This window comes from Acanthochromis polyacanthus, chromosome 1 (assembly GCF_021347895.1).
Source record: "Acanthochromis polyacanthus isolate Apoly-LR-REF ecotype Palm Island chromosome 1, KAUST_Apoly_ChrSc, whole genome shotgun sequence".
In the NCBI taxonomy this organism is placed as follows: Eukaryota; Metazoa; Chordata; class Actinopteri; family Pomacentridae; genus Acanthochromis; species Acanthochromis polyacanthus.
Genome location: NC_067113.1, coordinates 31,261,784 through 31,288,455, shown reverse-complemented (window position 1 = coordinate 31,288,455; position 26,672 = coordinate 31,261,784). Strand labels below are relative to the sequence as shown.

Genomic DNA, 26,672 nt, shown 5'->3' with positions numbered 1-26,672 from the left:
GTGAGATTTAAAACTGAAGCAAAGTTAACACAAGTGGAGTTATAGGAATGACTTTCGCCTTAAATACAGCGAAACTACGAAAAACAAGGCAGTCGATACACTAGACAGACACGGTAAGCAGCAAAAATCACAAACATCTTTAAAGGTGCAGGATGTTGAACGCAAGTATTCAAATATCTGCTCCATGAAGATACTGTGGAGAAATGGAGCTCTTAGCAAAGAATGAAGCAGGACCCCCCTAAGCTAGCATTGTGATATGATTCTCTATTCTACAGTTTGGCAGCATGTTAGTGCCAGTGAGTCCCTCCCTTTGAAACTGCTGGACTTCCCTGAGATTATCAACAGACTAAGTCATTTCCCATAAACACTGTGAAGGTAAAAGTCCAGTTTAGCCATCAGTCGGTGTTCCAAAAATCCAAAGAATTCAAAAGCTTTTTTAATATTACTTACCAAAAATAATGTGCACTCATTTCATTTCATCCTCACTTTACATTTTCACAAATGCATAACCTTATTTTTGTTCACCAGATATTTTTTTTCATGGTGCATTGAAGCTTCAAACATTTTTGATTTCTGCTACTTAACATGCTAAGGCTCTTTGTCATGCGTAAGTAAGCCTGTCAAGGGTTCTTGTACGACACACAAAGACAACAGACAGCACTCTGTCAGTGCGGTTGTTCCTCGTCTTAAGATAAGACAGATGGAAATCTGTTTCCCGTACTGCTTCAGTGGCGATGGGAACTCCTGATTAGAGAAGAATGGAAAGCATCTCACTGCTTGTGGAGCTCATAGGTACTATAATGTCTGAAATAAGTGCCCTGTGGCATATATCTACTCCTACACCTAAAGACAAGCTGAAGCTACAAAGAGTGTTTGACACAGTTTTTTTTCCAGTCTTTAACAGTCAGCAAAGAGAATAAATCTTACAACTGAATAAAACACTAGAAAGCATGCAGGAGGATTACTTAGTAACACCTGGAGTCCTGGCAGTCGACAGCCACGCCAACTGTTGCATGCTCTTGTAGCAAAACAGACATGCATACATCAGCAGCTCTCACTCTTTATATGCAGTGTAATATTCTACACAGACAAATCGAAGAATTCTTCTTCTCATTGCATTTATTTAACAGTTTGTTTCCTTTGGGCAACACAAAATAGTCTGCAATATCAGTCAGGGAACTGCACATCAATCCAGACCCAGAACCTACCTCTAATTCTGTAAACGAGTACTTCAGTTATGTAGACCAATAAATTCTTAGTAACAAAGGAGGGTGGAAGAATTACAACCAAATAAAAATAGAAGAAAAATCTAGTCTCGGCACTCAAGGTGGTTTCGCAAAACAAAACACCTATATGGGCTTGACTAAAAACACACAAATGTGTGTCCGCTTGGTCCTTCTTCAGAGTGTTGATGCACAAAAAAAACAGACAAAGTAACTTTAATTGCAATCACCACATGTGCAACTAAGAGTACCTGCTTTGTTTAATTTCTCTGGCCTCTGGGGGCATCAATAAAGAACTACAACATGAGAAATACAAATAAAACATCCTCTAACAGGCTGTTAAAAACACTCTCCCAGTCAAAGATGGTGCAGAAAATATCCACAACAGGAAACAAACATCTAGTCCAAGGTTAGTCAACAAGACAAAGCCCCAAAGACAGAAGCACTGAAGCTACAGCAAGATCAATATTTAGCTTCTACAATGAGTAAACTTAGTCAAACACAATTAAGAGACCTTTAAAAGGGGACAAAACAGAATATCCAGTGTAGGAGTTATTAGTTAGCAGTAGTTACAGTTGGTCACTTCAACCCTTTGATGCACAACATGGGTCAAAAGTGACCCAAATTCAATGGAAGATGGGTATCTGCTGACCCATGTTGTACAGTTGGGTAACAGGGTAGAACATGTGATTTTAACATAGACTGTATATATAGTGGACGTAGCATCTGGCTCCAGAATTGAAGTCCACCCGGAAGTGTCAAAAACTTGCAATATCCCGCCGTCCGCTAGGGTTGGCACCAAAAAGCTTTTGCTCCATAGACCCCAATTCATTTTTGGAAAAAATAAAATATGATAGACTGATTTTCTACAGCTCAGGATTTTTTCCTGTTAGTTTTCATGGTCAAAATGAGAGATCAGGTGGTCGATCTTAAAATAAATCAGTACTGAATTTTAAATAAATCGTTAAAGTTGGCGGAGCCAGGGGGCGTGGCTATACTTGATAGACAGCAACAGAAGCCTCTGCGGTAAAACGTGGGCGGGATAAGAGAGTCCTCAGCCAATCCTGCCCCTAGTTGCTCTCCGGTCCAGTCCGTTTGATGATGCTTTTTACGTCACTGGCTCCAAAAAATCCAAAACGGCGACCAGGAAGTAGCAAAATCCGGGCTTCATTTTCTCGCCGTTGAAACCAACGGGTGACGTCACGGTTAGTTTACGCCTGGATTTTAATGAGGATGATTTCTTTATCATTAACATCGATGCAGAGACATTAACTCCTTCAGGGAGTGTAAGGTGCTGCTGCTGCCAAATTCACGCATTAGCATTAAACCAGATAATGTCACGAGTACTTAAACTGCTGAATGTGTTTCATTGTCTGAGTACACAATTTCTGCATCTAGTTTAAATGTAGAAATCTGTGTGAGTCAGAAATAAACATGGACCCACTGTCTGAGTCGTGTCTGCCTCAGTTTCACGCTGGTCCGATCACAACAGATGTAACATCTGTGGTGTACCGACTGTGTTGAACTTAAAACCAACTGTGCTCATTAAATGCTTCTTCTGTTATTACCATTCGTTCCAGACCTCTGACCTTGAAGAAAAAAGCAAATCTTTGAGTAACAAGGTTGAGAACCTCTGGCCTGTACACTACAGACAAACTGCTGATGATACTAAAGACCAGCTTTAGTATCCAGACAGGTGGAAGCTGACAACAGCCTCATTTAAACCTCCTGTATCCAGATATAGTATGTCTGCATTGCGTATTTATCTGTATAATGAAACTACATTTCACACCTGGTGTCAAAAAGTGTCTCAAACATATTTAGCAGCAAAGAAATTTTTAAAAAATAAGCACAAGAATTAAATATTTTTGCATTTCGTCAATTAGTGACATTTATGAACTCCTTATTAAATCGTATTTTTTTGTTTGTTTTAGAAAGTTCTCATACTGGTAGTGTACACACACACCAAACTTAACACCAAACTTTATTATTTTGTGGTCTAGGATATATTCATGTTCCCAGTATAGTCCACCATATTCCAGATCAAGCTTGACTGCAGTTTGGACAAGTGCACTAATGTTTGTATTGTGTCTGTATTTGAATATTTTTAACAAAACACTGAAAATGTCCTCAAATGTAAAACCACATTTTAATCCTCCTGTCGTCCTGTGGGTCAAACTGACCCGTTTTAAAGCTTGAAAACGTGGGGAAAAAAATATTTTCGCAGTAAAATCTTCCACATTTTCAACATTTTTGGGAAATTTTTTGAAAATTTTTTGGTGGAAAAAAAGAATGTTAAAAAAATGTTTCTTGAAGAACATTCAGAGAAAAAAAAAAAATCAACCAAAATGAATGAAATTCGCTGGATTTTGATTGATTTTTGTCCTGAATGTTCTTGAAGAAAATATTAGAATTTTTACTGATATATATGTAATCAGTTTTTACAGGAATTTTTGGGGAGATTTTTAGTCATTTATTGAAAATATTTGCAATTTTTAGATTTTTTTTTAAAATCTATATTTCTTGCCAAATTTGGAGATTATTTTTAAATAGGGATCAGGAAACTTAAGGAATTTTGGAAATTTTCTTCCTGAAGATTTTGCAAATTTTTTATAAATTTGGGGAATTGTTTCGCTGAATATTTTTATTTTTTTCAGACAAGAGAACAATGTTTTTATTGCCTGTGAATGAGGACAACAGGAGGGTTAATAAACAAACTGAGGATCAGAGGAACCCATAGAAGGAGTTGATAGATTTCATAAAAGCCTAGAAAGTACAGAACATAATTTCCATAATGTTGACATTTCACATAAAGACACTGATTACTGAAATAATTAATCAATTCATTACAATAATTAGGCTTTATTTAGAGGAGTCCTAAATACCAGATTTATAAACTGTAGCCGTTTCACATTACTGTTAAACGATTTTCTGATTCTTTGACCAACTGCACCTGCAGTTCGGTCGTCTTTCAAAGCTGGCACCAGCAGCTAATTATCACTGGAGGTAAAACCACTCGTCTGCCTAACCGTCTAATTTTAACGCGGCCATTAAAGTCTCTTTCTAATGTTGCATTTTCATGTTTTTGTCCACTCCACTGTGTGTTTGTTGTGTAAATGGGGGATGTGTTGAGCTGAGTGGTGTCAGTGTTTGTCATTTCACCGACACCATGTCACAACAATCAGACGGTAAAGACGGCGATCACAGTTTGTTTGACTGAGAGGAAAAGTAAATGAAAGGAGTGGAGTCTTACCTGCTTTATTTTCTGGGCCTGCCAAAGCTGTAAAAACAAAAAAAGGAAAAACTTCATTTGTAAGTACTAAACAGTTGTTAGTTCATGCTTCAGTTGTATTGATGTGTTTTTAATCTGCTATACAGTGGCCCCTCACCATATCAGAATAGAATAGAATAGAACAGATTGCCATTTGCACGGGTACATCACAGTACAGGTACATTGGAATTCTTGTACGTCACTCCGAGTCAAAATAAGAATAATTTAGCAACAACGCAAAAGAAACAAGAACCCTGAAATCACGGTGCACTTTTCGCGGTCTCACCGTATCTCGGATTTTTTAATTGTATTTGGTATCGTGGATTTTTCGCTATATTGTGGGATTTTGCAGCATGTAGGTATTTTTATGTATTTACTATTTTCATTATTTTTGCAGTAAAATAAGCATGTTCTTGCCTAAAAATTGAAAAAAGTTTTTAAAAAAATTAAAACATATTACAAGAATATTAAACCAAATTAAAAAGCGTTGGATACAGCGCTGGGAAGGGGTGGGACAAAATATCGATACAGCGATATATCGCAGTATCGCTATATCGTGATATATCTGTATCGTGAGCCATGTATCGCGTATCGTGTCGTATCGTGAGGTACCCTGTGATTCCCACCCCTAGCGCTGGGTGCTGATTGGCTCAGTCTCCCATGTATTTACTTATATGATTAGGAACCATGCAATTAGCATAGAGCACATATAGAGAGCATAGCATTAAGCTAATTTTCAACTCCCATCCCTGGTTGGGCTTTTCAGTAAAAGTAGTCAGAGGACCAACAACACAGAAAACATTAAATATAGCATGAATTCAGCATCTGGCCTTGTCCAATCTCATTGTGTAGTACTTTCATTTCATCGTCATCGGCACTGCACAGCTAATTCACCATCATCTTCATCATCATTTAAGTTGTAGTACATGCACCCATGTAGAATTTCATATGTTGTTAAAATTACGTAGGTTTAAGAGCGTAGAAAGTGTTTCAGAGGATAGGGAGTGTTTATATGAGTATGGGAAAGGTTTATAAGAGTGTGGGGAGAGTTTATAAAGCCTTAAAGCATATACATAAATGATAAAACAAATATGGTCCCTACATTGCGGATTTTCTGGAAAGTAACCCTCTTAATAGACGAGGAACCACTGTATATACTCAGACTTTGTTCAGCAGCAAATTTCTGCAATCATTGTTGTAGATATCAACAGCTGAATTGTAGATATGTGTAACAAAAAAAAAACAACAACATATGAATTGTGAAAGTGATGTCATTTGTCCTTGGAAGAACTTTAAATGTTTTTGAAAAGGAAGATTTTAATTAAAGTCACACGTCCAGTCTATTAAAAGGTAAAATGTCTTGTCATACATGTTAAAATCATACACAGACATTTTGCTCGTTCACCATGAAGACTCACCTTATCCTAAAGGAGTTTTTTTCAGCCTTAGTTTGCTTTACCTGAGCATCTGTCACTCCTGGAGGCAGAGTTCCTCGTTTGAAACGTTCAAGCAGCTCGAAGCTCTCCTGCAGCCGTTTCTGACGTGACAGGAGATGAAAGTCAACAAAATGTGAAACTAAGTCTGGCCAGTCCTCCCTGGAGACTTTCAGGCAGCTTAGAAGTGCATTTTTTTCTCCTCAGCACGGTTCAACGTGCGATAATTGTGCTTCACTGAAACTTTCATGCTGACTTTCAGTTGACAAATGAGTTTCCTAAAAGGTAATGAGAAGCTTTCTGTGGTGTGATCACTGTCTAATGCTGAGCAAAATACAAGGTCATGTGGACCAATTTGTTCTAATGAGCTTGCCGTGCACGTGTGTGAGCATGTGCACGTGAGCTACTCGTGTGTGCTTATTACTGCCATCGTATGCAAATGCCCTTGTTCCGCTCTCATCATCGGGGGGCAAGTTGAGGCTTCTCCGGGCCCAGCAAGGTGCAAGATATGTGTGTGTGAGCAAACACACTTCTCACCCCTCGCAGCTGCCCCATATGTCCACACCTCATCACATCCCAGGAGTTACTGCCGCTATTACTGTCACCAAAGAGCCCACTAACAGCTTCATTACCCACAGCAGCAGAGCACTGATGGCTCCATGAACAGAATTACCACAACACAACCCAGACCCGTGTCACCGTGAGCAGAGCAGCATTTTCACAGAACAGCCTGTTAACCCAACAGTCACACCTGTGCTCTTAATACCTGTGAATCCACAAGTACAGTAATGAAATAGTCTTATTAAATGATTAAAAACAAGGTTGGATGCTTTAAGAATGAAGAAATCACTGTCAGATTCAGTGCCTTATATCTCTGCTTCCTTTTCTCTCTCTCTTCTTTTTCTAATTAAATGCTGCCTAAATGGTGTTTTATGTACCAACATTTTGCTTCCATTTCTGGCCCCATTAAGAAAGTCTTTTAGTTAAAGAAAAAGTTAAAGCTTAAATGAAACTTTAAAAAATACAAATAAGATTGGAAACCTGCATCGGAGTCATTAAAATCAGACATCTGCAGACGTTCTTGGTGTCATCAGACATCAACAGTGAGTCAGATTTCTACTTTTTCATGCTTCTCAATCAATGCAGTCTAATTTCATGAGGAGTATTTCTAACTACAAAGCGCAAAACAAGAGGAAAGTTGAATTTAGATCCCTTTAACTCTGCGAGTACACTACCATTCACAAGTTTGCGGTCACTCAGGCAACTCCCACTTTTATTCATGTGCTAACATAATTGCTACAAGGGTTTTCTAATCATCAATGAGTCTTTCAACACCATTAGCTAACACAATGTAGCATTAGAACACAGGAGTGATGGTTGCTGGAAATGTTCCTCTGTACCCCTATGGAGATATTCCATTAAAAATCAGCCGTTTCCAGCTAGAATAGTCATTTACCACATCAACAATGTCTACACTAGATGTCTGCTTCATGTAATGGTAAAAAAAAATGTCCTTGTAAAAACAAAGACATTTTTAAGTGACCCTAAACTTTTGAACGATAGTTTATAATCTCACTGTCACAGAAAAATCAACGTAACACATGGTCAGTACCTTATCTGGCATTTTTAGACATCTGCACCAAAATTTAATGGGCTCCTCTCTTAGTTCCGGCTCTCCATCAAGCTTTGCAAAATTGGCCCAAGTAGTTTTTGCACTGTCTTGCAGTTAGGCCAAAAAAAAAAAAATCACAGCACTGAAAACATACCTTATCTTCAGCTCCCACCTTAGTGAAGGAAGTAAACATTTAAAACTTTGCAGTTATCTCAGGAGCCGTCATTGCCTCTCAAAATCTATAATTTTTTTAATTTTCTGCAAATTTTTTATCTGTTGGTTTCGGCTCATGCTAGTGCTTTATTACTGTGAGTCTGGCCTGGGTCTACAAACACTAATCTGGATCTAGTGCTTGCTGGATTTGAACCGAGCATTCGTAGCACTGATTCTCTCTTCCTCTGTCTATACGTGTAGTTCATCGGTTTTCCAATCGAGATCTGGTTGTTCAGCTTCTTTTCAGTAATGCAAATTCTTTCCTTCATACACTTTTATTATTACCGAAATCACAATATGTTCAAGTACAACATCCAAATTACAGTAGTTGCAGATTTTTTTAAAAATAAAATTTAAATTTGTCACACACAAAAAAAACATTTGAATTGAAGCACTGTGGTGTTACAGAGATGCTCCGCCCTCTAAATTATATCCTCAGACATGATATGAAGTCTTCTACATCATCATCTTTGCATCTGTTTAAGTAGGGCAGAAATGTAAAAATTATCACTACCACTAAAATCGCAACTTATCACATTATCTGGCAAAATAATGACAACATTAAGTTTGGCTTATTTTTTGCAAATTGTTCAGCCTGTTATCACTGCAATTGCATCTCTGTAGCTCTGCAACACTAAAAGCTGCGATATTCTACATTTTATTCGTGCACAAAACAGGGATTTACGCATAGATTTAGGTAATTCTGTAGTTGGTTGTATAGCTATTTCTGTCCATTCTATTAACAAGACACCAAAACTGACTGCCATCCATCCTGAAGTTCCTCCCATTTCTTTCCCTCATTGTTTTCTTTTTATTGTTTTCCTCATTGTGGGTCAAAGGGCAGCATATCTTCAATGATACACAGATTATAAAGTCCTGTAGTATTGGTAGTATAAGATCAGGAGAGTTAATGTGGATGGTATTAGTGAATAAGTAACTGTATTCACTCACTTATTAAGAAAAATGATAAGACCATCCATGTAATACATCGAAAAGTTTCTGTACCTCTGTCACGAAGAGTGTTCTGGGGTCAATCACATCCAAGAAGTGCCTGAACCGACCAAAAAACGTGTTCTAAAAGAAGAAAAAACACATTAAACCCTCACTAACTGAATAAAATTGCATACAATTTTGTTAACATGACCACTTCCAGTACTAAAGAAGAATTATCTTACATTAAAACATCATTAACAGCGACATCTAGAAATTAAACTTTAAAAGCTTCTTGTGCTCTTCTATGCTTTTCAACATGTAATCACTGGAGTATTGAACAAATTAGAAAAAAAATCAAACTTTCCACCAACTCCACAGGTGAACTAAATGTCATTTCTTCAAATGTAAGCAGTCAAATCAGATTCTGGATTGCTTCTTTAAGCAGACAAGAAGAGAGATTCCAGCTGTCACCCAGTAAACAGCAACGTTTCAGCTCGCCAGCTGTTCTAACACACCAGGTGGAGGCTCCTCATTAATGCCTCTCACAAACTGTTTCGTATCTGCATCTTTTAGGGACCCGAATCCACTCGCACCACACCGCAATTAATTCCAATAATTACTGCGCTAGAAATACCTTTTTGATCATTTATTCATAACTGAGCATAAGGAATCATTTAGGAGATGCAGAAACGCACCACGCAGCCTTGAAAGCTCCCCGTGCCTCCAGAACTCCAGTTTAATTACACAAACTGCTAATTTGGATGAAAATCTGGTATCTGACTCAGTGCTGCACCTTGTGACTTCCTGAGCATATGGAATGTTGGTAAAAACATGGTTAGAGGGAATAGCTTTTTAAATCTGTTAAATTCAATTATTTACGAGTGCCAGACCAACTTGACTAGTGTGAGGTGACCCTGGTGAACAGTGGAAGACCGGGGACTAACCTTAGCACTCTGCCTCGTGTGCTGGAAGCTTCTTCACTTCGTCTTAAGTATGAGATTTGCAGTCTGATGTTAGTGCTTTCGTTCCTGGTCATATCCTTCCTGGATATATTTTGAGCTTCCATGTCTACGCTATGAATACATCTAAATTCCACTCAGAAGAATAAATTCAGTCATGATAATTCGAAAAAGAAACAGAAACTATACATGTAAACACTGCTTATGTTACACAATAACAAGGTATGTGTCTCCAACATTTCAATCATGCAACGTATCTATTATTACTGTATTTACCATTAGCTACTTTATTAAATGGGTCCAACAGTTTAGCATTGCATACTGTATAGTAAACTCTGAGAAAGGCAATTTAAATCGAAGATAAGATCATTTCTGCTAATAAATTCCCAAGTACATGCTTTGAGGATCCTATTCATGATCAGGATTACAAATTAAACATAGGCAAGATCATTATTTACAACTTATCTATTGGAATAGCCTTCCTGTCTTAGTCAAATGTTCCTTCTCCACTGACATTTTAAAGACAAATCTCCAGATGTGCATGTATTCAATCTCTTTTGGCTGCTCTTAATAGTCCTAATATTTCATATTTGCTTTATTTCAGCAATTAAGCTTACAAACTGCTATCTTCTTTTGTCTGTTAGAGCATTTCAGACAATTTTATTTTGTTTTACGAATTGATTTTAGTAGTTTTATATTGTCTATACATTTATATTCTGTTATGTATGATATTTTTATATTTGACTTCATGTACAGATTTTTTTGCTGCATATTTGTAGAGAACACTTTGGTCAACTCTGGTTGTTTCTAAATAGGCTACATAAAAATAGTTTGCCTTAATGTGATTGATTTATTTCAGCGAGTTTTTCATTGTTGTGCTAAAACTATTAGCAGTATACCGCAAAACACGAGCAAAACTGGTTAAATTCAAATTAAACCTTCTATGTCCTAGTCTTTATTGAAACGGATCAATTAAAATAATATATAAGTATCCAAATAGAACATTTAACTGTAAATTTTTACTTATTATTGTAAATTTTTCAGCTCTATAGCAAGGTCCTAGCTACAAATTGTTAGCTGCTAGCCAAATTAGCTATCGGGTTAGCTAGCTACGCCTGAGGAATGCCCAACCAATCAATACTATTGATCAGCCAACTTGTCATTTTGTCATAACATCGACGTCTTTTTTATTTTTGAGCTGCTAACATTTATCACCTGTACTATTTAATTTTTTAAAGATAGTTTTTATTGTATTTTGTTTTTAAAAAAGCAAGCGTTAGGAGACTTTTCCTCACGCGCTCCGTTTAAACTTCGTGCATTAACTTCTAATTTTTAAAATCATAATATTGTTAACCAGGAAATTTTAAAATGGAGAAAATGCCATTTATCAAACTTGCAAAGCTTTAAAAATTAGAGCTGGACCCGAATATCCGCCCCGCCCCCCGCCATTCGGAGGCCAGAAACCACTATTCGGGCCAGCCCTATTAAAAATGAGTATATTGTTTTTTCTTTGCTTTTCTAAGGGTCACTACGACTTACCACTAATGCTAATATGTTACTAATATGCTAACAAGCTAGCGGGAAGTTGCTTGTTTAGCTGGCAAACTGCCTCCAAAAAGCACCTCTTGCTATCTTAAATGGGGCTAAAATGCAAACATGTATGTGCAGATACTGAAAGGCGTCCATCTGGCGTGTCTACAGCTGTCTGAAGTTCCCACGTGAAGTTGTAGTTTATGTTGCAGACTTTGTTTTGAGTTAAAAATGAAAATACCTGGTCGAACCGAGACGTGCCGGACTGGAAACTCGGGTATTCAGACATGCTGCGGCCGATAAGTTTCACTAAAACTCGTCTGCCCCTTCTCTGCGGTCACTGAACTCCTGCTTTCACAAACATCTGCTGCAGCAACAAAGCCTTCTGGTCAACATTCAGCTGTCACCGGTCGTATTGCATTATGGGTAATGTAGTTTTCTCGGCCAGCTTTTTCTCTTACAGGAAGTGGCTCGTAAAAGGTGACTACATTTCCCATGAGGACGTGCTTTGACTTTATTGTTTTAAAAGGGAAGCTCAAGTGAAAGAGATGCCTCAGATAGGAGAACAACTGACATCATTTCAATCTATTTTCTAAATTATAAAGGTTTTGCCGGCGGCATTGAAGGGTGTTTGAGTTTACAGAGGATAACATAGCCCTCTAGTGGTGGATTTAAATTAAAGTCAGGAGTAGTTTGTAATAAAAATAAGCAACACAGCAGCATAAATGACAGTTTTTAACATTAATAAAGTAGAAACAGCAGATAAAATATCAGATTCATTGCAGTTAACGGATTATAATGGACATAAACACCAACTACGTGTGTCTGTGTCAAGAAAATCATTTTTTAATGAAGATAACATTAATCAGAAGTACAAACTTTTGAATGTTGGTGCAAATGCATTTTTTAAATTTCTGTGTAATTTCACATTTTCAGCAGAACTGGATCTGGCTTAGAAAGTAATAAAGAGCTGCTGAAAAGTAGCTGATTTAATCCTTTTGCATCCCTTTGTGTACTGTAAAAATGCAGCAAACAACTTTAAGCAGCAGAATAAGAAAGTAGCAGAAGAAAACCATCAACTAATTTGGTTTAACCTGAATGTTTAGTGCAAGAAATAAGAAAGCAAAGTTATTCTTTAACCATCCAACTCTGAATGCAAACATGGAATCTTGCTGCAAACAAAGAAAGAACCACCACCAAACATACGGTGAGCAAGAAACACAAAATATTCTTTATTAAATATACAAAATTTGTGAAACAGAATTGCATCACGGATTGTAAACTTTCCAATCTCACATACTACCTTAAGCACATTCCACCAGCTACACAGTCGAGGACAAAATACAATCAGTTGAAACTTAAATAAGAAACCTTGTAAAATGGAAGACATGAACGAGGATGTTTATTTCTTGCACTCCGGGAAGTGCCGAATCACATTTAAAAATGTCTCTACAGTCATCTACGCACTTGATATTGCGATCGCACAGCAGAACTGAGATGACGAGATGCTTTTTAGATGCGTTTTGTATGCGTTGAGCTCACTGGCTAATCATCGTTGTGGTGTCAAAAGTAGGCCGAGTGCTTGAATCACAGAGCGATTAGAAAGTGCAGTACGGTGTAAAGTACATCTAACTATACCGAGATCAGACAGACGGGTACAGTAAGAGTTTTCTTCTGACGAGTAAGTAGTGCAAGAACATCCACAAATGCTGTTAAAAGTGGCATCATATCAGAATACTTTATGGTGTATCGATCTGCTCCATAGATTAAGTTTCAAGGCTTTGTGTTTTTTTTAAAATTTTTATTGCATTTTTTTGTAAGTTTTTTATTTTTTTGGCATTTCACAGGAAATCACTGTAACTACTCAGTTTCTATTGGTATGCATACAATTAATTTTTGTGCAGTGACTTAAACAATATCATAACAAAGCTTTAGAAGATAAAAAAAAACAAAAAAAGGGAAAAACCTTCGGTGAACAGATGGCTTTTCTTCTTTTTTTTTTTTTTCAAAACCTGCCCCAACAAGTAAAATGAAGTGCGAGATTCTCGATGAACGGAACAAAAATAAGGCAGCGTTTGGCATTTCAACACGGCATATATGCTGTAAAACGCGGTATATATCCCTTTGTAACACCTGAAAGCGGTAGAAGTAGAAGCGATATGCGTGCTCGTGTAGAAGCGAGATGTGACACCGAAAGGAGGGAAGTCGAGTACCAGCATGTCGCAGGCATCTTCTCAACGATAACGCACATGTGGGAAGGCAAGAAGCATGAGATCAGAGGAGCTGCGATGGCTGATCTTGATACTGACTGGATACTGAGTGATACTGTCTTCACCTGATAACACCGTGACCCCGACGACAACCGAGTTAGCTTATGTGGCTGAGCATCATGGGTAAGTTTCAAGACATGCCCCGTCGAACGGAAAGAAAGGAAAGAAGGAAGGAACGAGCGAAAGGTTAAACAGCACTCATCGTGCGTTCGAAAAAGTAAAAACCATTCACTTGCTGGCTAAGAACACTTTTGAACATTCGGAAGCTACGATCGGTTCCCAGTGTTGTGCATGTGACCAAGCTGGACTCTCACACAGCTCATTTTGGTTTTGTAGGTTCGAAAACTAGTCAGAGCACTCGGTTTTTATCATCAGGGAACATCTGTAGGGCGTCAATCCAAAATGCAACGTGTATATCATGTGGAAAAAGTTACAGAAGCACACCAGTGAATTAGCACATTTGTATTTGCTTGATATGAATTTTCCGAAACACGTTCAAAGATTTTACTTTAAATTCTAGTTTGTGGATCACCTCAGTCAAGCCTTTAAATCTTTTGCAGGACACGTTTTGTTGCCCTTGTTATGATAGCAGTGATGTGTTACTATTGTGTAATACAGCGGACTTCATTTTGAGGGCAGTCTGACTCACCAGATTTACACTTTCTGTTGCCCATTTACACATTTTTCTGCTCGTATTCTGTTGTTAGCATGCCACAGTTTTCAAAATCCCTCTCAAAAACCTCTGAGCAGCAAAAATGATTTGGATCATCAAATAATGCACGAGCGCTTGGGTTTTTCAGCAACTTAGCAGTTTTAGCCGTCATTTTGCAGAGGTACCATCACCGCATCCTGGGCTTAGCTTCACCCAAGACATCTGGGATTGATCAGCGTTTTTAAAACCCATGTACCAGCCTGCATGCTTAAAATGACAAGCTTTATAGAAGATTTGGATCATCAAGTAATGCAAGACAGCTTGGCTTTTTCAGCGAATTAGCTATTTTAATGAGAGTACTTGTCTCCCTGCATGCCAATGTTCAACCAAAACAATTCCCTCAGTCCTTATTGTGCAGGGAGGGGCACCATCACTGCATCCTGGGCTTAGGATCACATAAAATGATTGTAAATTAGTGAGTATTTTTGAAACCTCCAAGCAGCGACCAACAGATTGAAAATGGTAACTTTGAAGATTTGGATCATCACATAATTTGCTTGTTTTTTTCCCCAACAAATTAACAATTTTAATCGCATTAATCACACCACTGAATTCAAATGTTTCACCAAAAGAGTTCCTCTATATGACTGTTTTCCAGGGGCACCACCCAAGACAACTTTTACTGGTTTAGAGAAATACAAACCATTTTTGTAATAGATCCAATTATGCAAGCCTATTTTCAAGGATCTTCTGTGCTTTAAATGCCAAAGGCAACATAGTACAGCCAAAAATTGGTCAGCTTATCAATTAGGCAACTGGCAGGAAATTAAAAGGATTGAAAATCTGTTGTTTTCAAGCACAAATGCCAAACATTTGACATTTGCAGCTTCTCAAATATAAGGATTTGCTGCTTTCCTTTCTTTGTCATGTATGTAAGATTCTATATCCTTTGGGGTTTGAACTGGTAATTAGACAAATGGGAAGCTTGAGGATGTCACTAAAGAAAACTGCGACTTTTATCACTACTTTCTGACATTTTATAGACTTGCGATTCATCTCTGTCCATCAGCAGCCTCATTCTGTAGAGGGTTGTGGGCAGCTGGAGAACATCCCAGCTGACATTAGGTGAAAAGCGCAGTACATCCAGGACAGGTTTCCAGTCTATGATTAATCTATTAATCTTAAAGTAATAAAGTGACATAAAAAAGGCAACAAAACGGTCACTGTGGAAGATTTTTGTCTTGAGCAGAACCTATGGTCGCCTTGAAAGAGTGAAATCAATCTAAAACCTGTCTGTATGCTGTGAAAATGACCCAAAATTGATCTGACAGTTTTAGCTCATGGACTTAAACATGCATAATCACCAGAGTGGCTCCTCAGACTATCAGCTTTCCTCAACACTTTTGCAGAAGTGTTGTTGGACATACGGCATTCTGGATTGAAGCTCTACAGTTTCCTCTCTTTTGTGAGACGGTGGAAGAAGTGACAGGTGAGGTGAAAAGGAGGAACCAATGTTTCTACAACCAGGATCCCAAAAAATGGAAGCATCCGGGCCGTGAAGACGCCACCTGGCTTTGTGAACCTGAAAACAACCTGAGGACGCGCTACATTCAAAACCCACTTTGACCGAACCTTTTTTTTTTTTTTTTTTTCTCGACGTGTTTCAGTACAGTAAAGCATGCCGGCCAGAAAAAACGTCGCCTCGACATCTCTCAGTGCCTAAATATTTGTATCAAAAAGGACAGCATAGCAGTGAAAAGACTAAAGAGCTGTTGTGGAGGTTAAGAGTGAACAGATGCGGACTGAACTGCAAACCCTTGGAACCCCCCGACGTCGTCACTTGAACTTGGAGCGGACTTGCAGGAGGGTGGGCTTCTGCTCCATGATGCGCACCAGCAGCGTGTCAATGTAGTCCTCCAGATCTTTGACCTGCGGCTTCAGCCTCTTCAGCTCCACCTCACGCTTGGCCAGCAACAGTTTCTGACGCTCAAACTCGGCCTTCTGCCTCTCCAGCTCGGCCTCGCGCTGCACCAGCAAGGCCACCAGCTCGCTGTGGGTCAGGTGGTAGTACGAACCCGCTCCTTCTGTCAGGGACTGAAGGGAAACAAACAAACAAAAGCAAAAAATACATTTAAAAAAAACAACAACAACTCCTTTCAATGCATTTAAATTTAATGCAAAAGACAGTAAATACACATGAACTGGGCAGAAGTGGAGTGAATGCTCCGTAAGGCTGCAGCTAATTATTAGTTTCATAATCAATTAAAGTCATTTAGTCAACAAATTCATCTCATCACTTTTTAATTACGTGCAGCAATTCCAGAATCATTTGCCTGAAATCAAACCCAACTACAATATATTAACACAAATTAAAAGCAACACATTATGAAGGCATGCTTTCTAAAGATCAGAAAAATACAATGAACTGCTGTTCATATCTGCTATTATTAGTAATTATAATTTACTTTTAATTACATTTTTAGTTATTCCCTCATTGCTGTGATGAGATGACAGAAGATGACATGAGAACAGATGAGATGATAAACAACGAAAGATGAGATCACATGACATGAGATCTGAGAAGATCAGATGAGAGAAGATGGGAGAAAATGACATGAGAGAAGATGAGATTGGATGAGAGAAGATTCTATGAGATGAGAGAAGATGAGAGAAAATGAGAAGAGAGAAGATGAGATTAGAGAAGATGAGAGAATATGAAATGAGAGAAGATGAGATGATGAGATGAGAGAAGCTGAAAGAAGGTGAGATGATAGATGTTGAAAGAAGATGAGATGACGAGATGAGAGAAGCTGAGATGAGAAAAGAGAAGATGGCGTGAGAGAAGATGAGAAGAGATGAGACTTTATCAATTCCTGGCACAAGATTTTCCTTCGGGATTAATAAAGGTGTATCATATCTCATCTAAACTCATGACTAAAGCTATCATCATTATTGTGTGCCATCAGTAAATAATATATCTAAGTTACAATAAATGGGGAGCAATGAGGGAATAAGTGAAAAGGTATTTAAAAAGTAAATTCAAATTACTTATAGCAGGTAATAAAAGCAGCAACCAATTGTATGTTTCAGATCTTTATTTAAAAAAAAAACCTCATAATGTGGTATTTTATGTGAATAGATTTGAGTCAGATTTGATTTCAGGAAGATGATTCTGGAATTAATGAAGAACATTTATCTCATTTTCTTTGTCTTTAAGGTGTATTCATGACTTGAAACAAGCTAACAGGAGCTCTACCAGTATTTGCAGTACTACATGGTACTATTAAAACATACCTTCTTCCTCTCTGTCTCATGCTCGCTGATCTGGCTGCTCCTCCCAGGATTGATGGTGGATTTGAGCTTCTCCAGGCCGGTGGCCAGCACTGACCGCTTCTCCTCAGCCGGCATGGCAGTGGTCAGGGGCTTCACTAGGTGGGGGCTGGACGGACGACAACAACAGGTACACACAGCACACACAGTCAGTTATTACACTTCATACAACACCTGTTCAGCTGTTAGGGTTCACACAGAAGAGTTTAAAGTCGTAAAAGGTGAAAAGTCTGGTTGCCAAACTGGAGGTCCGTCAGTTTTTTGGACATTTGAGGCCATATAACAGCCAATCATATTTCAGGAAAGTACATTTTGGTCAATTCTGTCTGGGTTTCATATAAAATTAAAAATTTTTATTTAAAAAGTAGCACAAGAAAAGTAGGGGCAGTCAAACACAGCTGGTGGTTGTAGGTGACACTAAGAACTTATTGTAGTTAATGTGAATACATACATCAAATACCTAAAATCCTAAGATTTTAGGTATTTGATTTGTGACTTAGACAGGGGTTTTATGAGTTTTTGACCATATTTAATGGTCCCTGAACCTGCTCAGGTGTCACCAGGTGCTATCCCTGCATATATGACCACCTGGAACTGAAGCATTTTCCAGGTGGAAGAAGTGGATTATTTCCCTCCTGGCCTAAACATTCCTGAAATGAAAGAGTCAAAAAAGCTACAATTGAACTTTTATTCTGAAAATCATAAACAACACAACTGTAGTTTGGTTTGATTAGAGATGCAACATCTAAAAAAGATATGTTTTTCACAGAGCTGGGCTGAATGGTGCCACTGTTTATCTATTTAATCAAATTAGCGAGTCAGTTAGCTAATAATTGAAGTTTCATCTGAGACGACGGCTCGACATTACACAGGAAACAGAATTTCCTGTGTCAGTGACCTACATTTACAAGGAAATCTCATAAGACTCACTGCAGTCGCTCGTATCCGTGTCTTAGGTTCACAGTAAGAAACTGTCCTGTGGACCTCCAGCACGACACCAGACATGAAACATGTCTTCCCTTTAAGACCAGAGGAGGTTATGCAGGTGTAAGAACCCTCATTAGAAGAAACACTGGTGAAAATTGAAGTGATCTTAAACCCCCGTAAGAGACCTAATTGCATGCATTGGTGCGATCAAACATGTTTAAAATGTGTTAATACCCCGAGGTGAAAAGGAAATGCCCTCAGTGACAAAACAACACCTTTCCTGTCTCGTAGAAAAACCACATTTCTGGTTGAGATTCTTGGCAAACGGTTGTGTGTGTGGGGGGGGGGGGGGGGGGGGGGGTGTTTGTAGGGTGGGAGGAGGGTGTGTGTGTGTGTGTGTGTGTGTGTGTGTGTATATATATGTGTGTGTGGGTGTGTGTGGTAGGAATCAGGGGCAAAATAATAACTGCTAATTGGCCGGAGGTTTAGTTTCCCACAGCCAGGACAACGACAAGACACCTGCAGCAGAGTCCTGTTAGCGCCGGCTAGCATCGTGTTTTCACAGAAAACCCCCCAAAAACAGAAGCAGGCGGAAGCTGGAGCAGCAGGAGGAAGACCGAAGAGGCGACAGGATAGAAACTGTTCTGCGCTTTCCTTTTTCCAACCTTTTTCCCACCGAGCAACCTCACCTGTGCTGCTGATTGGCTGCCTGCTGCTCGGCCTCCTGCGGCATTGGCTCGGCGGCTTGAGGAAGCGGCGGCGACCTCGCTGAAGCAAAGGGAGGGAGGACAGAAAGCGCTACAGGGGAGCTTTGAGGAGTTAAAGAAGGAGCAGAGGAGGTCAGAGAGGGGAAGTCGGAGGAGGACGGCTCTTGTATTGCACCTGGATCGCTACCAAAAGATGTTAGGAGTTCACTGAAAGCAGGTGCGAGCGAGCCTTCAGAGTGGGACCGATGTCGCGTAGCGTTTAGCTCCTGAGGGGATTTCGCTTCAGATAAGACCCCATGTTGGTTTGTTGCACCTCCTTCACCCACATGGGTCTCACTTTGGTTGTTTTCTCCACTACATGCCGCATCTGTGGAATCTAAAAGGCCCGAAGCGACACCGCTAGCTGCTCTGATCACGCTCAACTCGCCACAGAGCGTCGAGTTCGTGGTGTGAAGCGTCTCGTTGGGTTCTGCGGAGGCCGGTCGAGACTGGCAGGTTTGGTAACCTTGAGAGTCGGCGCTGACGTACAGGCTTTGGAGGAAGCTGCTGGAGCTCTGGTCGGAAATCAGAGTGCCGTCTAGGCCAGAAGTGTTCAGGATTAGACTGATGTTGAGGAAATTGTTGGAAAGTGGTGAATCCAGCTGCTGCTTGACACCAGGGGAGGAGGCTGTGATGTGTAATGATGGTGGTGGTGTAGAAGGAAATTGATCGTTCAGGCTTTTTTCTCTGCTTTCATCGGAATTTGGTTGAGTTTCTGGGAGTTCTGGCGAGAGATCGGGGTGCAAAACGCTTGAAATGTTTAGTGTCTGAGTATCTGCAGCTTCAGTTCTCGTCTCATCAGGCGGTGGATGTGAAATCTCTGTGGATCGTGGTGCCAAAGCTCCCTCCGAACCGCTCAGATCGGCAGTTTTCTGAGCGTCATCAACTAAAGTCAGATCATTCGACCTGTCAGCAGTGTCGTCCTCACACTCCCAGGGCCTTTCATTTCTCCTCGCGGCTGACTCACAGGATTTCTCAAAGCCCAGGATGTTGCTTTCAGCTTCCTCAGAGGAAGAGGATGCAGAGAATTTGTCAGAATGAGACGAAACACAGGAGAGGAAATCTTCTTCCGCCGAGCTGCCGAGACCCGAGGAGCTGGGATCCGGAGAGGTGCTGTTTGGTTGTACGGACGGCTGAGTTTGATGCGTGTTAGTGCAATCATTAGTAGAGTCTTGTTTAGTTTCAGTGCAAGCTAAAGAGTTCGTGGAAGTATCTGAAGTCGTCTCAAAGCTTCTGTGCTCTGGGATTGTTTCGAGGAATTGTGGGAAAGCGTCGAAGTGATGTGCGTTCTTCATCTGGCTGGTGGTTTTATGCGCTTCGAAGAAATCCCTCATCCAGTCCTGGTGATGTAGCGCCCCATTCACATTGGCGTTTTGATCCGTTCTGGGTAGAAATGCTCCTTTATTATTGCAGCGTTCCAGCCGATGGTCACTGGCTGTGTTCTGCTCTGTTTTGCAGTCTGTGGTGAGATCCTCGGGAGACTGCAGCCTGCCAGCTGCAAACGCTTCAAAGGACTCGTCCCACTCTGAATTCACTTCCACAGACATAAAAGGGTTGGAAGACTTCTTGACTAGAGGTTTCTTGGCCTCCATGGGAGCTGGAGGAAGGGGTCGCTCCCAAACTTTGGCCATGGCTTGGCTGTTTGAGTCAGCGATAGAGTCCTCTGCGGGAAAGAGCCGAGCTATGGGGGGCCGGGAACTGGAAAGAAAGGGCAGAGGAGGCAGCGGAGGGTTTAGCTGCTGAGTGGTTAGCGTGTCTTCAAAGAAAGGGTTGTGCTGCAGGAGAGAGAAGAAAGGGTTGCAGGGGGAGATGGGAGGCGGAGAGGTCTGTGAGGGGCAGAAGGGGTTAGTGTGGTGCAGAGAGGAGGAACCCGAGGGGAGGTGACTGGGTGGAGGTGGAGGTGGGTGGGGGTCAGTGCTGGGCTCTAGTGAAGGTGACACCACCGGGCTGTGAAAGGAAGGACACAGTCCTCACGATTAGGATTGTTCACACACGTTATCAAAGCCTGCAGAAGGGTTTTCAGTCTTAAATCACAACTCAAACACACAAAATCCCATCCATCATCTATACACCACTTAATCCTCATTAGGGGGCTGGAGTCGATCACAGGGCTCCACATTGAGACACACAATCACACTCGCATTCACACTTATGGACAATTTAGAGTAACAATTAACCTCAGTGTGTTTTTGAACTGTGGGAGGAAGCCTGAGTACCTGCAGAAAACCCACACATGTATCGGGAGAACATGCAAACTCCTTACAGAAAGACCCCAGGAAGGCCAGGGCGTGAACCGTGGATCTTCTAACTGCAAGGCGAAAGTGCTAACCACCTATCCACTGTGCAGAAACATACAGAATGCTTCTATAAAATAGGTTTCTTTTATTTCTTGCAATGCTATTTTCTTTAACCCTGACTTGTTGGTTAGCATAGCTGATTCATATTCTTATTAATGCTCTTTCATTGTACCTAAACACTCAAAAAGTTGTCGTGACAGAATTTTTGGTCACTTGTGCATTGTAAATAATAAAAATCCCCAAAGAAAACACTTTCAAAGCCTAACATTCCTGTGACAAATAACTGCAAATATCTGTAACATAATTACATTTTAAGCTGAGTTTAATGAGGTATTTTACAGTCACATATTGTAAAATTACTATTTGTGAAAACATGTGGATTATTCACAGTTTTGGTCTATTTTTTTCTGTGATTTTACCAGATATTACCTGTATTAACAGTCTTTTAATAAAACATAAATAAACAAAGGCATTTTAACGCTCCATTTTACTCCTCCACATAAATAAACATAACCTAAAGTTTTGAAAAATCTGCACTCCATTTGTATGAGGATTAGACGCCCAAACGTAGAGGAATTCATTTTATATCAGTGTAGACAAGGCCTTGAACTGACTGAAAACAGAGCATGGAACATCCTCACGTTCGTCATCCTGTGCATCTAGAACTCCACTGTGCGTTTTCGCTGGCCCACAGTGTAATATTTTGCGAGAAAAGTTGATGCAGCTGGTTGTAGTGATTACTTGGTGCTACCGCTGCCAACTTGGCACATGTGGGAGCGTGTGGGCCGTGGAAATGTACAGTTACAGCGCTGGCACAAAGGCATTGTTTGTACTATGGAACAGAACAGCTGACCTCGCTTCAATCAGCAGCTGCTTATCAGGACAATACTTTGTTTACGCTCCGTGGATGAAAATATAATGACCCTGACTTCTGTTTTTATTTCAGCAATGATTCAGTAAATTGCTTAAAAAATAAAAATTAAAAGTTGTTGTTTAAGGGATTTTTTCGGAGACGTGAGTTTAACCCTCGTGTCGTCCTGTGGATCAAAATTGATCCGTTTTAAAGTTTGAAAATGTGGAAAAAATGTTTCACAGTGAAACTTCCGATGTCCACATTTTCAACATTTTTGGGAAATATTTGTACATTTTTTGATGGGGAAAAAAATACATTTTAAAAATGTTTAAGAACATTCACACAAAAAAAATCAACCAAAATCCAGCAAATTTCGCTGGATTTTGGTTGATTTTTTTGTGAACGGTCTTAAAGAAAATATTACACGTTTTACTGATATATATGGAATCACTTTAGATATTTTTAGGAATTTTTGGGGAGATTTTTAGTCATTTATTGAAAATATTTGCAATTTTTAGATTGTTTTAATTTTTATTTCTCGCCAAATTTGGAGATTTTTTTAAATAGGGGAAGGGAAACTTTGAAGGAATTTTGGGAATTTTCTTCCTGAAGATTTTGCAAATTTTTTTTTTATAAATTTGGGCAATTTTTTCGCAGATTTTTTAAAAATTTTTTCAGACAAGAATCAGAATCAATCAAGGATCAGATGAACCCATAGAAGGAGTTGATCGATTTCAGAAAAGCTTAGAAAGTACAGAACATAATTTCCATAGTGTTGACTGTGTTGATTTTTTTGGAAGATTTTTACTCATTTTTTGAAAATATTTACAAGAATTTTCTTGCCAAATTTGAGGGATTTTTTTAAAATACAACTTTCAAGAGAAACTTTTAAGGAATTATTGGAATTTTCTTCCCGAAGGTTAAGTTTGGGCAATTTTTTGCTGAATTTTTAGATTTTTTTCAGACAAGGAAACAATATTTTTTGGTGCCCGTAAATGAAGACAACAGTAGGGTTAATATAAATTCACCACAGGGAGCAGTGCAGGAGGAAGTAAAGTGCAGCAGGTGACACCTCCAAAATAAATTACCTACTTAACCGTGTGCTCGTGTTAGAAGTGGAAATAAAATTAGACAGAGCTTTCTTCTCTCTCACACACACAAACAGTGACAAACACACAACCTGGAAGAGAACAGCTCGACGTTAAAGTCGTAGCGTATTACAACGTGCACGAGGCTTCAGGTTTGATGGAGCTGATCTCACACCAGCGGCTCCCCTCCTCCATCTGCATTGCAGATACCTGCTGTAACCAGAGACTGAGACCAGGAGGGACGAGAGCAGAGCTGGAGGCAACTTCTGGATGAGATGCTGGTAGACAGGAGCTAAACAACCACGCTGGAATTTAACCCTCTGGTAAACAGGTGAGTTTAAAGCGTTTACTCCTGATTTAAAGCTGCTACGATTTCAGTTTTATTGGAGAATCCTGGTGTTATGTAATGAAGATGCTGCCCTCTAAAGCAGAGGTGTCAAACATGCGGCCCGCAGTGGTTCTTGGAGTTTTTTTCTTTACTTTTTACATGAGACATGGAGTTTGTCAACATGCAGGATCCACATGTTTACAGTAAAATAAGCGATTTGGTTCCAAAATGAGCCGTGTGGAAATATTTCAGCTACAGAAACGGTTTGTTGACAGTGTTTTGCGATTGTTGCCGCCACACAAGGCAACACAGCTCATTTGTTTGTCCATTTAAATCAGCACCGCAAAGCCAAATCTGACCTCCATCCAAGCAAAGCACTATTCTGAGTGCCTTTGTCTTTATTATGCAATATGAGAATGGTTTCAAATGCCTTTTTCAGCCCTTTTAAACTTTTTTTTTTCATTTTCTATACAGATTCACTCCCTTAAAATCTCCACAATCATTCTAGAATGATTATTTATTTCCAAACAAAGTTTATCAAGTTATCTGAATCACAAATCTGAATAGTAAGTCTGCATAATTTTCACAGATTATCATTCCATTTTTTATGTTGAAGGTAGATAACAATGGACAAAGTAAACTTGTAGTAATTCTTGCAGTATTTTGTCTACATTTATCTCCCCAAATCACATGGGTGGAAAAGATGACATCCAAACTAAATATCAAAACTGTATCGCTTTTTGCTCCTCAGTTATTTTACTTTTAAGTCAAATTATAAGACTTTTTGTTGTGTTTTGTCTCCATTGATGTGTCTTAATATCAACTAAACATTCAAATTAAAGGGTAGAAAAGATAAACTCTAAACTAAACATCACAATTGGCCTTTTGTTTCCAACACCATGCAGTCATAACCTGCACTTCAAAAGCATTCTTTCACGCCATTATTTGTGCCAAAACAAAACAAAAGTGTGCGGGTCGGATGCAATTAGACGCCTCAGTGTGTGACTGATGATGCGGGGAATCCAAACACACAAACTCTCAGCAGGCTCCCGCTCATGTTTGACCTTCTCCATTCAAATTGGATTCAAACGATGTGTGATTGGTCTCCTCACCTGAGTTTGCCGTGCGAGTCTTTTGATCCGAACCATCCCTTGTGTTTCTCCTCGGTGGCTGAGGAGGCCTGTTCAGACTCATCCTTGGGCTGAGCTTTCCCGGCGGAGTCGTTCCTGCCGTGGGAGAACAAGTTCCTCCTCTGCTTTTTCCCCTGAACCTCCGGCTCCGACGAAGCAGACGAGGACGAGGCGGCTTCGGTCGGAGCCGCTTCCCCGCCGTCTTCTTCCACCACCATCGGCCCGCTTTTCTCCAGCGCCGCCGCTATGGCAGCTTTCTCCTCCTCGCCGGGTTTGTCGAAGGACCAGCGGCGGCCGTCTCCTGCCGGGCCTCCGTGGAGGTCCGAGGAGGTCCGGGGGTTGAGGTTCTGCAGAGACATGGACAGAGGCAAAGACTTCTGCAACAGTCCCAAGCCTAAAGAACTCGAGGGTTTTCCTGAGCCCGGGTCCAGTGGCTGGACGTCGTAAGCATGGCTTCCGTTAACGCAAACAGTGGGCAGAGGCACTGCGATGGTGATCTCACCGGCCTCATCACCGAACTCACATTTGAGAGACGACGACTTGGGCGACGTGTTGGCTGTGTGCTCTGAAAAAACAAGAGGCAGAACAGAAAATGAAAAAACAGAAAAAAAACCTAACTTGACTAAATTAAATTTGCAGGCAGCTGAATCAGGTGATAAAAGCCGGTAATGGCTTCGACTGACAATGTTGTGACTGATGGGCGTCTGCTGCAGACACGGGTGTAGGAATGAATGGAAATGGAGTAATTTAGCTCTCTGACTGCTGAATCTGTTCTAGGATAATGAGAACTGTTGCTCGATGCTTCTCTCTTTAATCCTGCTCTCCAGTCAGGTGATTTAACACTGCAGATGGCTCTCAGGGGAGCAAATGTCTCCATGAAGTCTGTACGAATGTGAAGCTGTGGAACCATCCATGAGTACGATTCTCACTAACAGTTCGTTCATTCTTCACAGGCGCTTTATCAGCGTCTTTTTTACCAGGAGATTTAATGAGTTTACTATAAAACACAGAAAATCTGCATCATTTGTGCTGATTATAGCTACATTTTGTATTAAAAGTAGGGCTGGGACTTTAACATGTCAACTTCAATTAATTAATGACAGAAAAAATAACCCATTAAGGATGTTTCCACAAATCTTCAACTATTCCTTTAAGGGTGAAATTAGGTTTTCCTCACAGAACTGTTGGATAAAGTGTTAGTACACACTATATTTCCGTGTCTAAGCTCTGCTAACAAACTAAATCTTCAATAATCTTCAACTCTCTGAACCCACATACCTGCCAGTGGGGTTTAAAGGCTTTTTATTTTTTAAGAAATTAGCTAAATTAAACCATTTATTGAAGCCAGTAGCAGCAAAACCAGACAGAATCGACAGACTTTAAAGCTTACAGTGGTCCTTAAACTACTTTTCAATCTTGCCTTTCTGTCAGAAAATTAAATCTAAGCTTAAAATCATGATACTGACAAAAAAATACACCATTTGCACTCGCCAGATTTGGTAAAAAATTTAAAAAATAAACATTCTGCTCCTTTTAAAGCAACCATGAAGCCTTTAGTAACTCAGCTGTGACCAACACTCACTTAACAAAAAATCAGGAACTTCTTGGCTGAACTGCAGGCAGTGTTTACACAGAACAGAGTGGAGATAAGCATGGAAATAAATTGAAAATGTAAAATATCTTTACTATGTAGACCCACCATCATTTTTCCAGTGTTAGCAAGAGCTGAGGGAACTTTGAAAGATGTTGTACATGTCGATTCCAGGTTTCTTTCAATTTTTGGGTAATAAATATTTGTAGAATTTAATTAAAATTTTTGTTGTTTAGTCATTTTTGGCATCATTACTGCGCTACACTTCACAGTAGATCTGTGATAG

The 26,672-nt window shown here is 39.8% G+C and overlaps 2 protein-coding genes across 4 annotated transcripts in view; both read right to left on the bottom strand.

Moving 5' to 3' along the window:
* sfxn5a (sideroflexin 5a) overlaps positions 1-11,580 on the bottom strand; it is a 30,473-nt gene extending 18,893 nt beyond the window's left edge. Inside the window, exons 1-4 of one of the 3 annotated variants that reach the window (XM_022216653.2) lie at positions 11,416-11,580; positions 8,758-8,826; positions 5,954-6,031; positions 4,477-4,503 (exon numbers count right to left, since the gene is read on the bottom strand). In XM_022216653.2, coding sequence (XP_022072345.1) covers positions 4,477-4,503; positions 5,954-6,031; positions 8,758-8,826; positions 11,416-11,463 — 222 coding nt within the window. In that variant the 5' untranslated portion in view covers positions 11,464-11,580. Of the gene's footprint in view, positions 1-4,476; positions 4,504-5,912; positions 6,032-8,757; positions 8,827-9,629; positions 9,839-11,415 lie in introns of those variants that run through there. The other 2 variants (XM_051958969.1, XM_051958962.1) reach the window with 2 other exon arrangements.
* Positions 11,581-12,377: 797 nt separating this feature from the next.
* Positions 12,378-26,672, bottom strand: part of rab11fip5a (RAB11 family interacting protein 5a (class I)) — a 38,505-nt gene continuing 24,210 nt past the window's right edge. Inside the window, 4 exon segments of the mRNA XM_022216706.2 lie at positions 12,378-16,190; positions 17,391-17,535; positions 19,043-21,046; positions 24,778-25,360. Coding sequence (XP_022072398.2) covers positions 15,933-16,190; positions 17,391-17,535; positions 19,043-21,046; positions 24,778-25,360 — 2,990 coding nt within the window. The 3' untranslated portion in view covers positions 12,378-15,932.